At 32.3% G+C, this 17,741-nt stretch overlaps 2 protein-coding genes across 3 annotated transcripts; both read right to left on the bottom strand.

Annotated features, from left to right (window-relative positions):
- Window positions 1-1,978: 1,978 nt before the first annotated feature.
- Window positions 1,979-6,950, bottom strand: LOC123911496 (AT-hook motif nuclear-localized protein 6). Of its 2 annotated transcripts, none has more exons than XM_045962925.1 (5): window positions 6,006-6,950; window positions 4,750-4,814; window positions 3,875-4,006; window positions 2,945-3,106; window positions 1,979-2,497 (listed from the first exon to the last, which is right to left on the bottom strand). In XM_045962925.1, exons 1-5 carry the CDS (start codon window positions 6,340-6,342, stop codon window positions 2,273-2,275), a joined length of 921 nt encoding a protein of 306 aa, XP_045818881.1. In that variant the 5' UTR covers window positions 6,343-6,950; the 3' UTR covers window positions 1,979-2,272. The 2 variants fall into 2 exon arrangements, with proteins under 2 accessions (XP_045818881.1, XP_045818880.1); XM_045962924.1 differs by having other exon boundaries at window positions 5,991-6,774.
- Window positions 6,951-8,219: 1,269 nt separating this feature from the next.
- Window positions 8,220-14,163, bottom strand: LOC123911495 (65-kDa microtubule-associated protein 3). Its single transcript, XM_045962923.1, has 13 exons — window positions 13,949-14,163; window positions 12,960-13,053; window positions 12,652-12,858; window positions 12,055-12,300; window positions 11,730-11,939; window positions 11,493-11,648; window positions 11,252-11,411; window positions 11,016-11,167; window positions 10,694-10,781; window positions 10,400-10,473; window positions 10,192-10,266; window positions 9,624-9,870; window positions 8,220-8,858 (listed from the first exon to the last, which is right to left on the bottom strand). Exons 2-13 carry the CDS (start codon window positions 13,032-13,034, stop codon window positions 8,401-8,403), a joined length of 2,148 nt encoding a protein of 715 aa, XP_045818879.1. The 5' UTR covers window positions 13,035-13,053; window positions 13,949-14,163; the 3' UTR covers window positions 8,220-8,400.
- Between the last annotated feature and the right edge of the window lie 3,578 nt (window positions 14,164-17,741).

Raw genomic sequence — 17,741 nt, 5'->3', positions numbered from 1 at the left:
TAATCATTTGTCTTATCAATGTGACTTATTTTGTTATTATATTCAAAATAGATGTGAATATTTCAAAAATGCAAGTAATTTTTCTCTTTTGTAGTTAAATCTATTTTACCTATTAATACAGTTCAATTGATATGAATATTACAATAATACACTATATAAAGGTTGAGGCTCAAAACCAAAATATTATTGGTTATTATTTTTTTTTTTTTTTATAATTTCAGTTATTCATTTTAAAGGATAAAATTTGATCACAAAATTACTTGACAAGAAAAATAGCTATCGTAACTTTTTGTTGTCTTGCATTTCACGTGTGAGCCTATAGTCGTAGACCACCAAGTTGTTAAACATTTCCCTCCCATGGTTTCAAGAGAAATACCTCAAATGGGCACCGCACAAACCCAAATAATACTCTTTAGGCACACTCACTAGAAATGAAAAAAAAAAAAAAAAAAGCAAAAATGATTAAAATAATATAAATTGATGTGACAATTTTATTTTTTCTTTAAATATTTTAATATGTGTGTGTGCATATCTTGTGCTTAAATGCTTGTGTCCAAGTAAGTGTTACTCTGGTTTCAAATGTGTCAACTTAACTTTATATAGATGACCATTTACATGAAATCTGAACCGAACCAAACCAAATCAAACCGATACATAACACGTCTAACACTCATGAGCTCTTCTAATGTTTGCCGACTTAAAAGCAAGACTATGTTTGGTACAACTGAAAATAAAATCAGGTCTCTAAACACAACTTCAAAGCCACTAAGGAAAGCTAAGTTTGTGTTTGGTTTGATGGCAACTAGAATTAACTTTGAGAGAATTGAGTTTGATATAATTGAGTTTAGTTAAAAGTAAGTTGAACATATTTGATTTAGGTTTCGGTAGACTCATATAAAAGTGGTTCTTATGAGTACAATATTGTTTGGATAGTTTGAATTAAAATTGGTTTTAAAAGTATAATGACCAAATTTTTTTTTTGAAGAAGCTAAAATGAGATATATTAACAAACAACCTTATCAGCACAAGGTGTGTCAAAGTAGACTACAAAAGTTTACAATAAGTCACAGAAAGAAAAGCCAATCACATCATACAAGGCCCAGACATAATAAAGGACTAGACCATCATCTATGGTAGTTTGAGACTAAAGTAAAACTCGTCGTCTTCAACCACCGATAAGAAAAAAGCTTGATCTTGTCCAACATCTGATGCAAGGTACTAGATGAGCCTCTGAACACTCTATGGTTTCTTTCTGTCCACACTACCGAAACACTAGTATCTCCTTGTGTAAAAAAAAAATAATAGTATTATTTTATAAGAGTAATTTTTAATTCAAGCATCATTTTAAAATAATGTCACCTTGTACCAAAAAAATAAAATAATATCTCCAATAGCTATTCCACCTAATGGAATGAGTCTCCTCCTACTAGCTAATGCTAGTGGGACTTTATTTTCTAGATAATTTGTTTATTGTGTTCTTTTCCCTTTTATTTCCCTCCTTGCACCAAAAATAAAAAATAAAATAATATGTCACCAACTACCCAAATATCTTTTTACTCAAAAAAAAAAAAACCCCAAATCTCTCATCACACAAAACCACCGTCAAACAGATCCAGGACACCCCCGTCATGCAAGCAACAATTTTTCACCGCAAACTCTTCCCTCCTTGTTCTCTTGTTTTGACTTCTTCCTCTTGAAATAACAACCAAAAATCATCGGAATCACGTTTGGAGATGTGAGACTCGCGTTTGGGGTTGTGAAACTCCAAACCAAACAGACGCTAAGCAATTAACATTCTTTGGTAAGCCAAAGTATCCTTTATATGCAACTATAGAGACCGATCTCTGGGCGTTGCCTTAAGTATCTACCTCAAGTATCTAAAAACCAATTAGTACTAACATTATGTTAAATTTGTCAAATAAAAAAACATTGTTATTAAAAAATAAATAAAACTATAAAAGTAAAGACCAACATCTAATTTCCTCTTTCAAAACAAAAAGTGATATAATAATGTTAGGTTACAATTTAGAAACATTCCACACACTCAAATTTCAAAATTCAAACATTCTTGTAAAATCTAAAGATGGACATAACATGTTATCCTAAATCTAATAGCTACAACAATATTAGATAGCTACATTTTTAACCAATACCTACAAGTCCCAAATATAACAATTTCTTATAGTAAAAACTTTAATCTCCTTCAATCAATAACTGTAAGAATCAATGAGTTAAACATGAGTATGCAACTCCAGCATTTGAACGGCTAGGGTTAGACATGCTCATCATCATCTGCGGATGATGATGAGTTGCCAGAGCCTTGGCCATTGCCGAAAGAAGCAAAGTTAAAGCCGGCCGGTGACATGATAGGTTTCAATTGTTCAGCAGAAACATGATTATTAATATGAGATGATGTAGGAGGGGCAGGTGGTGACGTATAATCGGTCCTTTGCTTCTTTGGTTTCTGCTGCTCTGGTTGAAAACTCGCAACCACAACCTGATGCATAAAACAGACAGAAAGAGCTCAGTCAAATGTAAAATTAAGAAGAGGTCGTTTACATCTGGTGTTTCCTTTTTTCATTTCCATTGATGAAAATAAACATTAGAAATTAATCTTTTTTGAAAATACATTTTAAAAAATAGATTGAATATTTTTGAAAGTTCTGAAAAATCTCAAAACATCGTTTTCTGTGTTAATGAAAATGCATTCTCTCTAATTATAACATAAAAATATTGCATCAACCAAATTCTAGTTTAGGAGCAGTGATCTTTAACCAACTAAATTTATAAACTAGTAATTTGACAGCCATTGTTGACACCAATAACAGTGTTATTTCCTTTCATAACAAAGGTTAATTAAAGTACCTCTCTAAGAGATTTTTCACGAGTTCTTTGAATATTCGATCATATATAATATAATATTCTAAAATAAAACAAAAGCTACCTGCACAGAACCAGCAGCTACAAGCAAACCAGCCAGTGCACCCCCAAAAACACGACCATTAGGACCTGCCAATGAGACACTCATTCTACCAGCTCTGCTCTTTGTCAGTCCATTCTCGGTTGGCACAAATGAGCCGCTCAAGGAAAGAATCTCAAACATTCCCTGTAAAAGCACAACATATGTTTCACCATATTCATTTAATGTTTTCATGATCTAGTGCTATAATCAAGAAAAAAAGACGAGTACAATACAATGTACAACTGGCACATTTCAGATCGAAGGCATGTCCGGCGTCCAGACAATACCGATACACGTGGTTACATTCAATTCAATCACTTTCATTTTCTTAGATTATACACGTGGTCATAAACCATATTTACAAGGGACAATCATAGAAAGTTACGAAACTAGGGAAATTCTTTCCATGAAATGGATGAAGCTATGTCAAAACAATACAGCATAAAAGACCACTTAGAACATCTTCAATGCAAGAAAATTAAGAATACTAAATAGGTGGGTCCCACCTTACCACATTGGATTAAAACACTCAACTCCAATGGTATAAAGTTAAGAACAACTTTTACAGCAAAATATGTGATAGTTGCGGAGGAGAGAGATAGACACAACAACATTAAGAACATGTTCTACTAACAGATACTGTTCTTACATGCGGCACATACTTTAACATAAAAACTCGGTATTATATCTAAGAACCTTATTTAGAACATGACAACAAACATCCAAATTAATGTTATGTTTTTTTTTTTTTACTAAAACATCCAAATTAATGTTAAATTCTAAACAGCAATAAGCTTCGTTATCTGTGCTAATAAAACGACTGAACAAACCTCATAGCAAACAATGCACATAAGTGATATATATAGGACTAAACTTGTTTTATCTATGCTAATGAAATATGACTGAACTAACCTCATACGTCGAAGTACCGCCACTAGCATCCGACTGGCGAAGTGTGACATTGGAAATTGTGCCAGTCGCAGATAGAATGGATATAGTATGATATTCTTGTTGAGAGAGAGACATGATTTTCATCGAGACATCCTAAAACAGACCATTGGAAAATCACAAATAAAATTAACTAATATGCATAGGTCATAGTATTGTTTTCAATAATTCATATTTTATGCATACATTATCTATTACACAATTATACTTGCTAATTTTTAAATAATTAAAAACTTAAGATTGCCTTTCCTACTTATCTTCATAAAAAATCGGAAACTATGTTTTCGCCTCAATGCAAGTACATGAAACCTTTCAATTTAGCTGTAAACTTTAAATTGAAAATTTTCACTGAAAGCCATTATATGTCGGCATATCTAACTCAAACCAATAAACAAATTTCAGGCTTTCTTTCAACAAGCATTGACTTCAAAAAGTGAACACTTATTCCATTCAGATAACCCTAGTTTTCCAACATGTGAAATTTTATAGAACCGAAAAAGAAAAATGACTATGTATTGTTCTTTGTTTTTAACGGAAATATCCCATCATAATCCTGACATTCGTAATTAAACAAATATGTTTAGCTATTGGATTGTACGCATTAATATTTATTCATTATAGTTTAAAGAAAGTGAATATAGCATCAAATAATGAAAGGGAAATCTCACATATGTTAAAAAGTGATTTATATTAGATAGTAAGATGACATCGCATTTAACAAATTGTAAACAGAAATGATTATTCGTCAAGTTTCTTCGGAATATGGCATTCAAACAAGTTTGTAAGATAGAATCTAACTATATTCAGAATATAGACCTAAAGGGAAATGAGAATAATACCTCTCCGGAATTTACTGTAAGCACGTGAGTTTTGAAATTGGAACCAGGGGAAGCTGTTCCATCATCTACAAAATAGGTAGGTACATAATTAGATAAACAAGCTATAAAATAAGATAACAAGTTATTATCTAATTTACGAATAAATTGCACATTGATTTCATTACGTAAAAGGAAGATTAACAGACCCGTAATTCCAAATGTATAAATCATTAGGTCGTGAATAGCCTTGTGTTACACTAAATCCAAATACATCAATAAAATAGATTTACACTACTTCACTAAATCATATGAATTAAACAAAAACCATAGAACTCAGCGATGAACTTGAAAAGTTTTCATGCATTTAATTGACCATATAAATCAAAACTGTCATTTTATAAAGCCATTATTACATTCTGCAATGAAGACTTCATTTAAAGATCTAAAATATAAAATTTCGAACAACTCTGATATAATTAAAACTACCAAATTTTAAAATAAGCATATTCAACCATCATTCTTTTCACATCACAGATTATACACTTTTGAGTCTTTATTTAGCAACATGCCATAATCCAAAGTCCAAACCACTATCCTGCAGGTCAATTATCACCAATGAAACACTAACACAAACACAGACACACGACACTAACACGTCGACACTTGTAAAAATTTGAAAAAGTGAAATAATTGAATGTAATTACATGTGTCATTTATCCTGGTGATCATGATAATGTGGTCCCTTCAATTTACTCGATTTCCGAGATCAAATAATGTCATTTAACCACTCATAAAGGGGAAAAAACAAGTATCAAATATACCATGTTTTATATGATTTGAAAAACGACCTCACATTACTATGACCACAAAACATCCTCTTCCAATACCACACATCTTCAATTTATGATCTGAAAGGGAATCTATATTAAGGGTCCATCATACCACCACATATAAATTCCACATCTAAAACATGAATCGAATCCAAAACGAAATCATGAACAAAAAAACAAAAACACATAAGTTCAAGATTAGATCAACATACAAACAAATATCAAAAAAAAAAAAAATTGCACATAGTAATTAACAATTAACAACCCTGCAAAATTTTAAAACAAAAACTGATCGTCATTTACAACAATTGTAACAGTAAAACTAAAAACATTACATAAAAAACATAATGCAAAGTAAACTAATCAGATCAAAGGCTAAAAATAGCAAGAGGATCAAAAGAATAATCATTTTCTTTTTACAATTTTTTGTACCTTGATCAAAATTACCTTCATCAAAATCATTTAACTTCAAAGGCTTTTTTATTGATTCAAAAGGCTTCCCTCCACCACTTTTCCAACCAGAGAAATCTCCAGTCAAAGGAATGGAGGCCGAAATCGGCATAGGCGACAACGCCGGTTTACTTCCAGATTCAGACTTCCTAGGCCTACCCCTCTTCTTCTTTACCTCCATACCGCCAACAGCCGCAGCCGGTGCACTCGCCGGAGTCGGCAACTCTCCTGTGGGCCCAGAAAAATTCAATGAATTTTGAGCTAAGTTGAAGCTCTGTGGGGCCTGATTAACATTAACAGCATGCCCAGAACCAAAAATCTCTCTTTCTTCCATTTTTTTGAGAATCAAAGAAAAACTAAGACACCCCAAAAGCTCAAAAGTTTGAAAAATTAAATCTTTGTTCAGAAACTATATACTTCAATGTAAAACTAAGATACCCAGAAACAGCACAATCAAATTTGAACTCAGTAAAATTTGTAACAACACAAAAACTACAACTCTAGCTTTAAAAACACAAACTTTTTCAGAAATGATGAAAACCCAGAAGCAGATTTTTCAATTTTGAAGATAAAATCCGAAAAAAACGTAACACTGTAGCTTAAACCTTCACCATTTCAGAGAAAGATAAAAAGCTTCAAAATTTAAACTTTTTTTTTTTCACAAACAAAAAATTCAACTATTACAGAGAAAAACTACAACTCTAGTTCACAGATTCTACAGACTGATTTATGAAAATTAGGGTTTGTAGGAAAAAAGGCGGAGTAAATAAATAAAGTAGAAAAACTATACATATAATAAAATTTATTATATTGAAAAGTTTTTGTTTAAATTTTTTTAATGAAAAAGTAATTAAAAAATGGGAATTTAATTATTAAATCATATATTTTAATTGTTAAATTAAAATATAAATTTTGGTTAAGAAATTGGTTCACGTCCGTCTTGAAAATTCAATAAAGGCATTTTATTTTAATTTAATAAATTAATGAATGTGAATATAGTCTATAGTAGTACTACTTGATTTGAATACATTATTAAAATAACAGGGATAGTTTTGTAAAAGAAAGAGAAATGCTTTTTTTAAATATAAATTGCTACTTGTTTATTTATTTTAATTTTAACTTTTTAAAAAAAAATTCAAAATTGTAAAGTGAAGTGGAGCCAATTAGCACAATATTCCAAATTCTGACAAGTTTTGTTTTTTCAACTAAATTAAAGATGACAATAAATGAGAGTTTGACAAGGAAAATAACTTTTTTAAATTAAATTAAAGTTGACCATAAATAGGTTTATTTTCTTTCTTTTTTTATTCTTTTCTAAGTTAGGATTTTCTCTACTTTTTATTTTATTTTAATTTATTTTTAAGTTTATAGAATAGAAAAGAATAATGAAATAAAATAAAAAAGAGTTTTACAAAAAGAAAATATTAAAAATGGATTGAAATGTCTTCCAAGTTTGGCAAATCTACTCAAAAATGCCACTATAATGCATGCCTCCCTTTTTGTTCTCCCATTGTTTTAGGCATGATGTTTTTCTTTTACCCTCTTTGCATTTTTTCTTTTCATTGTGTTGACCACAAGGCATCTTACTTAGTACCTACTCTTTCTTTTATGAGGAAAAAAAAAGATTATTTAAAAAATAAAGCAATATGATTTAAACAAAAGAAGTTATTATGGGTTGTTAAACTTATTTTAAACTGATTTAAATCATTAACCTATCCTTTGTTTTAGAGTTTGAAAACTTATTTATAAAAAGGTCTCGTTAACGTGTTTCCCGAGACATTCTTTAAGCATTCCATTAAAAAAAAAATTATTCAAAAAGTGAGACATTTCAATTTCCAATATTGACTTCAAACATTTTCACAAAAAATTCACAAAAATTTATTATTTAAAATGCTTAATGCCAACCTTCAATGTTGATTGAATTTAGATTTTAATCCTTCTATTTTAAGTGGATGTCAAATAAGACTTAAAAACCAACATTACATTAATTTGAGTATAAATACACTTGGATCCTTGAAGTAAGGTCTCATGTTCGAGGATAAATGATGGGAAAAGGTGGTGGTTGGGAGGGAAGATTCCACCAAAATTAAGTGATCAACCAAATTTTCCTGTGGAATTTAGAAATTGGCAAAAAAATCAACGGATACTTCGCACCAATAACATGATTACAAAAATAAAATAGAATGAGAGCTGTGAGAAAACAGTAATGACTCATGACAAAAAAATCTTTTTTCAGATGAAATTTCTATTTAGTTTGCAAAATTTAAAGGCTCTTCAAACACCCTAGTCCAAGTCTACTTCTGGTAAACTATGTATATACACAATCTGGAAGCTAATTACAATTAACTTGTGATTACCATCACTATAACAAACTGAAAACCAAATCAAAATGTCATACTAATACAAAACCAAGCCTTCTTTCCTCAAAGGAATATTCAATTTCTTGAACAAAATTACTTCCAAAAGGAGCTGGAGTAATGGCCATATTCATAGGTATTGACACTGTCCTTGGTGTAGTAGTGGAGGCAGGAATAGGCATTGCCTTTGGAGTTCTATTCTCTTCATCTACAACTTTCTCTGCTTTTGAGGTAGTAGTAGTAGTAGTAGTAGTATTAGTAGTAGTGGTGGTGGTGAATGGAAAATTGTTAATTGCTAATGTTTTCTGCAACTTTTGCTTCTGCAAATTCGATTCAGCTGTCACATTTTTCACATTCTCTTGTGATGATATTGTCGAAGAGATGATCGTAAAAGGTTGTCGTGTCAAAGGAGATTTGATATCCCGAACAACTCCAGCACCCAATGAGTATTTCCTCATAGGAATATCAGCAATATTATCAAGTCCTCTTCCAGCTGCATGAACACAAACATAAGAAAATGCTAGATCTAGATATACCAGAAAGAAATTATGGGAAAATCTACCAGCTGAGATGTGGCTTTGACCTCCACCTCCAACATCAAACAAAAAAAAATGCCTAAACCGATCCATGGTGCCACATACAGCCTTAGAACAAAACCACCATCAAGAGAACTTGGGAGAATCCGGTGGAGAATCGTCTTCTAAAACAAAAGAAAACATAAACATGTATCCAGAAATCTGAGGTTGTATTTAAATGACACAAGTTGAAGCATAACTGTGGGAGAATCTTCTAATCCAAGGAAATCATAAAACAGGTATTCAACAGTTAGAGGTTGTCGTTAGGTGGAAATTCAACACACATTGATGAAGGTTGCTTATGTCATTTATTTTGAGAGGAAAAAAATTTCAGAATCAAAATGCTATGCAATTGGAATCTGACAATAATGAAATAGCCTTTTCCCCAAACAAATTAAGAGATAGACATTGAAAAATACCACCGGAGGAGACAAGAAAAATACATGTACATTTTTTAATAAAAGATCTGTACCTAGATAAACCTATCACATCCAAAACCCCCTTTACCAATTGAGCCAAAACAACCCCCCTTTCCAATTATGCAAAACTAAAGGCAACATATTTTTAAGAGATTTGCCAGATCCCTACACTTTCTTTTAAACCCTTACCAAGTGAGATATCTGCAAGGAAGAGATGCAAATAGAAAACAGAACAAAATGGGAGTGAAGTATAAAGAAAACTACCTGATGATAAACATGAAATGCCATCGTCCTCAATTTGGTGCACTCTGTCAGTCTTCCTTGTGGAGCTTGAGCGAGTAAGCTTTGAATCAGGTTTTAGCATTGATCCTCCAAAGGCACCTCTTCTACTACCTGCGCTTCCACTTGGCGTCCTAGGTGCCTTTCTTGCACTCTGGGGCTTTGAAGGGCTTTTTGACCCATACAATACTTCCTGCTCTGCTACCAGTTGTCCCTGAAGTTTCTTCATGTCCTGAAATAGAGGTGAAATACTTTAACAAGTTGTGGAGAAAAAAATACTTACATTATTTTTTTGGAATCACGTATCAATGAAATGTTGCCGGCTGGACTTCAATACTTTCATATAAAACTCGAGGTTTTCTTTTAACTATAGGGAAACGTGGTGCCATTAAGGATATGCCATGGAAGTATAGGTGAATTTATTATAGGAAGCCTTTACATAGCAGCAAACCCCAAGTATTGTGCTAAGGGTCCCCTTTTTATGGTTTTCTTATATTTAGACAACTAACAACTAATTTTGGAGAAACATTTAAATGCAATGAGTGATTCCTACCCGCTGTCTACGGCGTTCTTGCTCCTTCTCTTGCCGTAATAAGTTGTAGTCTTCAAGCATAGAAAGCAGGCGGACCTAGAAAGCCACATAACAAAATTTAGTTTAACGCAGACTTACTTGAGCAAGCAATAGATGCTAAGGTGAAATCCAATAACTTCTAATGAGGCTAGCTCATTGCATGTATCTCATAGAGTTAGAGGGTACTTACACTATCATATATGAACTCAGTGCCATTATCCTTTTCCCATGCTACTGTTTTTGAAATCAAGTTTTCTGTCATTGCTATAAGCAAACAAAAGAAAATTATAAGACATTCTGAACTAATAAAGATAAAGGCTATCTAGAAACATAAAACCTGATGAAAAAGACATTCTACACTAAACAACCACTGAGACACACAGAAAAGCAAATTTTTGTTAATAATAATATCATTGAGCCATAATAATATTAACCAAGACAACAAAACAACAAATTGCAGGTAACAATTAAGTTCTAAAAGTACCTGGAATTTTATTCACCAAGACACGGGCTTTCTCAGCTCGTTTGAGATTAAGATGAGTACCTCTACCAGCATTGTATCGATTTTCATCCTAGAAGAAACAAGTGGGCAACAGCATTAATAAATTGTCAGATGATAACTACGGGAGTGGTGATCCACTCACATTGTACAATAACATAAACTGTTAAAAGTCGGTGTGTTTTTACTGTTCCTTGACTTTACAGCATCCTAGCCTATTTGTTAATAACGAGTGTTCAAGAATTGGCATAGGTTACTGAAAAAAAGATACAAAGGACATTATGAAGAAGAAAAAGAAAAAACTAACCCTGCTGTACTCCTCAAGCCAAGATTCTTCATCACACGCCGACAACCATTTATCAACCTTTTCAAGTATTTCTATTCTACTAAAAGCTTGCTCTTTGACTTGGGCAACCTGAAGTTCAATTTGTTCAAGTACAGAAGCAGGATCTACAGATCCTGCATGAGAAAGGAAGATGCAAGCTCAGTAGTTTAAAGAAGAAAGCATGACACTCATCCATCGGTATTTCGCTTAAAATTTACCAGCCTCTATAGCTTCAATAGTATATTCGACCGCACCATCAAATTCTGGAATCAAATGAGTCTTTCTACAAATCTCCTCTAGCTCTGATCTTTTCTTGAAAACAAGTTCTTTCATTTTGCTTGATTTTAAGTCCTCTAATCTTGATACTTCTTCCTCCACCTGCATGAAATTATTACTTGTACATGAATTTTGAGCTACATAAAGAAAACTACTCCTTTTCGCAACTAGCTTATAACTCACATTATTAATGAAGTCCTCAGACAAGGCGTTTGGTTCAGTTACTTCATCTTCTGAAGCTGCAATGTTACAAGTAACATTCTGAAATACCTGTTGCTCTTCAATAGGTGTATCCATCAAATTCCAGAGCTCCAACATTGACGTTGCTAGATCTTGAAGCTGCCAGACCATAATCAATTTGAGTTTCAACCAGAGGAAAAATCACAAAATGAAATTACAAAACAAAGTTATGTTCCATACCTTTTGCATTCTCTGCAATTTCACTCCTCGTAATTCTTGTATAGCTAAAGCCAATTGGCTGATGGTATCATTATTTACACTCCTAGATCCTTCTGAGTTTCCTAAACTAGGATGGACTTCACTGACTGTCTGCTTAAAGTCCAATCCAAGTACTGAACAGAGAGAACTTAAACTGTGCAGGTTATCTTGGACCTTCTTGAGACGATCACTCTGCATTAATTAAAAATAAAATAATAGCATTCAGTAATAGAGAGAGAGAGAGAGAGAGAGAGAGAAAGAGAGAGAGAGGGAGAGAGAGAGAGAGAGAGAAAAATAAGTCATTAACCTTCTCCTTTTGAAGTGTGTGAAGTTGCCTGTGCAATTCTTCAAGTTTCCTCAATGATAAATCAGTATCATCTACAATGAACGGGATAATTTCTCTTGGACAATGGATCTCATTTGAGATACTTTGAATCTGCTCTTGAACTTCTATGAATTGATTTCTACGATCATGCTTTCGTTTTTGCATTTCCTCCAGCTCCGGGACAATCATTTCTAGCTCTTCCTTCAAGCTTCTAGCTTTTTGACCAGACTATAAAAATGAGAGAGACATGAAAGAACCAATTTTTTTCTTAGTAGATCAACTGAATAACAAATGATCTTGACTACATAATTTGACAGTAACAACAAACAGAAACATAAATAAACTTTTATTAGGTACATAGTAATCACTGAGAACAATTTAGACGCAAGTTTGTATCTAACCTTTTATTAATGCTAAGAATATTATATAATCATTCAAAATTATTGTCACACAAATATGACATTAAACACTGTTTTATTAAACTTGACCTATTTTCTCAATCCTGCTGATTGAGCAATATCAATGCATGCATGCCCTAAAAGAGTAATCGGAAAACTAGTAATACATAACATATCCAACCTGTCTACTATGTACTGGTCGCTCTCCCATTGCTGAACAGATAGCTGTAAGTTCTGCCTCGGAATCAGCAATTTCCTGCCTTATTTGAGCTCTAGAGCAATTAGCTTTATCTATCTTTCTTCTGTATACTTCTAGAAACTCTTGTTCGATCTCAAACAACATCCTATCTTTATCAGACTCAGACTCCCCAACTTCATGCCATATTATCTTGTTTTGAAAAATAAACCAAGACAACAATAAGAGTTTATCAATAGTTTACAAATATTCATTAGGTATGAAATATGATTGCAGAAAAAGTTGATTTCTACCTGAAGTTCTTGAAGAAGTGATCCACATGTTGTTTCCGCTTGCGGAAGAGGATGATCACTCAGAGGTTTAGACATTTTGGAGCACCTTTATCAACTAAAAAAGAAAGTTCTCTTAGAACATTCCTAAAAAACTATCAAAGTAAGTGACTAGAAATTGATGTATCTCAAAAACCAACATTCCTAGAAAGTTCGCTGAGATGCATCAATTTCTAGTCACTTTCTTCGATAGTTTCTCATAAACCAACCTAAATGTTGATTAATCTTTGAAAGATTAACACCAGCAAAAGAAATTCATTCAACATTCCACATAACTCCTTGGTGATTAATCTTTCAATGTTTTACCTTTTTATTGAAATTTTGAATTTTTTTTTGTCAACGAAAAATTTAGGTTAGTTGGGTTCCGAGGGTTCACCGAGGTCAGGGAAAACTAAGCATACATATGTACTTACTTATATATTACCCACCAACAAGGTCCTCGCAATGGCAAACCCACGTCCTTGCTTGCGAGGTAAGGAATTAATATTTTCCAAAAAGACCAACCTTTGTTGGTTGGAATTTTGATTTTTAAGAATTCAATTGTGTAATTTGGTCCATGTAACAATAACCTAAGACCACCTCTATAACAAGTGCAATGTCATTTTTCCTAATCCAATAATAAAGATAACCAAACACAAACAAAATCAAAATTAAACCTCAAACAATTAAACACTAAGCATCATAATTGACAAGTTTCTAAACAATGTAAAAAAATGCACAATTGAATATAATAACGAGGAATAAACTCAAACACAAACAAGGCATTATCAATGTTGAAAAGAATGTGAAAAAAACAGAAACTACATTATGAAGATATATATGTTAAATTTACATTGATGTTTTTTTTATCTTTCTTGAAGAAATTTTGGAACCTGAATTAGAAACTTTTGTGTTACAGTTTTTTCCGTTATGTTCCTCAGAAAACGAAGAAGAATGAAAGATGAGAAATTTACCAATTTTTTCCTAGAAAATGAGAACGGGTTTTCCAGGAAAATGTAGTTTTGTGAATTTGGAAGATTTTGAAATGGAAATTGGTAGAGAGAGAGAGAGAGAGAGAGAGAGAGAGAGAGAGAATTTTTCTGGACGGAAGAGAAAGAGCGTTTTGAGAAATGAAACCGTCGAAAGAACTTTTGAAGAGAGCTTTGGAGAATTTTTATTTTTTGAATAAGTGGAATTTTGTTTTTTGGACAACCTCATATTTGGGGAATATTTGAAAGAATTTTTTATATATTTTTTTTTATCTTTTTCTAAAATAAATTATTCTCTTTTTTTTTACACAAAATAAATAAAGATATATTTACTTCCTTTTAAGATTACTAGCATGACTCGAATCTAGAATCTCCAAATTCAAAATCTGTCGTAATTTTTTTTTTTTGTGTGTGGTCAAAAAGCCTAGTGGTTAATAAATGGAGTATCGGGATTCAAATTCAGCTCCTGTACATATAGTATAATGTCCATACCAACTGAGCTCTCATGCAACATAAAAACATCAAATTTATCATTTTGAAATTCCACCTAAAAATCTGTCGTATATTGTGCCATCTAAAGTTTATTTTGGATAGCTTGGATCTAAAGTTTTCGTATCAAAATAATGAGTTATACTAACAAGTGATCTAAAGACAATGTTGTAAAATTGACTTAACCCGAAACCAAAATTCTAAAACTTCACTAATTAATAGCTATCATATACATAGATGCAAATTGTTTTGTAAAAATAAGAGAAGCAAATTTTTTTCTTCTTCAACTAGTCTAGTGACTAGTGTTGATTTAAATCAGTTGCAAGTGAAATCTTTCTTCTCCTTTTCTTCATAGCCGCCGCCCCCACCTTAACCTAGTTTTTTTTCTTGATCTACCAAGGAGGGGTGGTTTTAGGGTCAATTTTTGACCCAAAATCACCCCTCATAATTGTTTTTCCTTTTCTTTTTTATTTAAATAAGTGATCTTCACATTGATCAAGTTTTTCTTTTGTGTTTTCTTTTTTGTGATTTCGTCGTCTGAGTGCGGTGTTGTGTTGTTCGTCGTCTTGTGCGACGTTTTTGTTGTCCCGTATTGTTGCGGTGTTCATTTGATTTCTATTGAAAAGATCGGCTTCAGTTAATTACAGATTCAACCAATGATTTGGGCTTCAACGCTGCAGATTTGAAGGCATGGATACTTCGGTAACTTTAACTTTATCATATTATTTGTTGTAGGCATTTTGCCGTTGTATGCTATTAACTCGGATGCTGTGAGTTTTGTTCGCAGATTCATCCTTTATGTTTTTAGCGATGTTGATTATGTGGTTGTATTTGATGTAATCTATCAATTTGAATGAATAAATATCATTTTGTTATTGTAAAAGAAAAAACTAATCTAGTGACTAGACTCACACATCAAGTGGGAAAAAGTGAGAAATTCAATCTTTCAATATCGACCCCTTTAATAATATCTCAAGTAGCTACCAATCGAGCTACTTACAAGCTGGACATCAATAATGAATATCTATCGATCAATATACAAAAGCAACAACAAATTATTAGATCCATAATTAATAGCTAGCATATATAGAACCAAAAATTATTATCACAAGGCTTGTTCACACCATACACATATGTTAAAGTTTTGACATCTATTATCATTTGTTTCTGTCCATATCTGCATGGATGAATGCCAAAATCCACTTAGTTAAAGAGTGACACTTATTATATACAGCTCAGTTACTCCATTCAATCACTTCTAGTACACATTAAATTTCATCAATCTAACCATCAATTTAAAAAAATAATAATAATAATTATTGAGTACAGAACTTCTCATGAAAGAAACAATCTTCATGAAAAATCAGTTTGTGCATACCATATAAAATTCAAATGTCTATAAAGAGTTGAAATCTTGTATTCTAGACTGTGAAAAACATCATAATACTCATGTTTGGCTAGACTACACCAAGAGGAATTTAGTAGGCACCATTCTTACAGTTACATGTATATGCGATATATTCGCGTACTATATACATACTCCAGTAAATTTTGAGAAGTTAAATGAGAAAGTTTCTGAAAAACTTCAGATGCAGAAGTTAATTTCAACTTATGCTCTAAGCTATTGTTCAAAAAGTCCTGGTGATTGTAAGTGAACGCATTGTATGTAATCACATGTGTCAGTGTTGTGTCAGGGTTTAACATCAGACACACCTTCAATATGAGGTGTTGAAGCAACATGGAAAACAACCACTAAAATCAACAGCCAGAATAATCAACAATAGAATCAAAAGTGCACAATACAAGGCTACATTTATGCTGATTAGGGATACCGAAGATTTTTGAAAATTGAGGAATGAGCTAACCATAGTTATAAATTGCGGACAAAATAAACCCATTTGGGGTTGGTCGAGTGGTGTTGGCTTGGGCCCTTGGAGTATGCTCCTCTCAAGGTCTCAGGTTCGATTCCCACTGGTGCCAATTTCGGTGGGCTAAGTCCATACAGAGCAAAAAAAAACTTTGGCTTTAAATGGACCCCCACAAGTGGGCGGTGAGATTGGTCCCCTTGGATTAGTCGGTCCTAAGACCGGATACCAAGTTTTAAAAAAAAAAAAATCGCGAACAAAATATAAAAGTTTTAGAAGCCTCCAAAACGGCATCAAAATCAAAATTGCAGCTGCATTTATCCTCAAATCAAGATTTGCAGCATAACCGTGACAACAACCATAATTTAGAATCATGGAGATGACAACTTATCATACTAATCTTTAAAAAAAAATAAAAAAATTTAAATGCTCTATGATATGTTTCTGTCATTAAATGAATTTTTTCTTTTTTAATAAAATATAAGGGTAAAATATCTTAGTTTATCAATCTTTATTATTTACTAATCCACGTGCAAAACTCTAAAATGAATAAAATTTTGGGACAGAGGAAGTAATATATTCAGTGGCGGAACTTGGCTAGGCCGGGCTACGGCCACCCCCGAAAAAATGAGAAATTACTCTAATATCCTTGGTATTTATATAAAATTAAAACTATTTACTAGATATATACCTGTTTGCACATTACAATAGGCAAACTGAACTCGCAGACTAGTGGTGGTCAACTGATTCTCTCATACCTTTATATCCTTAGGATGTGAGTTCAACTTCTACTTGCCCCATTTACTGATTTTTTATTTTTTTATTTCTTTAAAAAAATCATTTTTTGACCAAATTTTTGTATGAAATGTAATTTTTACTTAATTTATATATTATAATTTTTTCAGATTTTATTTTCTGGTTCCACCGTTGAATATTTGACTAGACTCATACACATTAAGTGTGAAAAAAATGAGAAATTTAAAGTTTCAATATTGGTCCCTTTAAAAATGTTTATCGTAGGTACCAATTGAGCTACACTTATGAGACATTAATAGTGAATACCCCCCTCCCCCTTTTTTTTGGTCTAATAGTCTAGTGACTAATATTTCATTTAAAGATGAATAAATGAAGTATCCGGAGTTTGAACTCCGCTACTGCATAATATACATGCGATATCCAATAATGAATATCTATATCAATCAATATACAAAAGCAACAACAAATCATTGCATCCATAATGAATAGCTTGCATATATAGAGCCAAAAATTATTATCAAGGCTTGTTCACACCATATAGACAGATGTTAAAGTTTGACATCTATTATCATTTGATTCTGTCCATATCTGCATGGATGGATGTGAAAATCCACTTAGTTAAAGAGTGACACTTATTATATATAGTTACTCCATTAAAACACTTTTAA

This window comes from Trifolium pratense, linkage group LG2 (genome assembly GCF_020283565.1).
Source record: "Trifolium pratense cultivar HEN17-A07 linkage group LG2, ARS_RC_1.1, whole genome shotgun sequence".
Taxonomy (NCBI): Eukaryota; Viridiplantae; Streptophyta; class Magnoliopsida; order Fabales; family Fabaceae; genus Trifolium; species Trifolium pratense.
The sequence above is the reverse complement of the archived record's forward strand: the minus strand, read 5'-3'. Positions and strand labels throughout refer to the sequence as shown.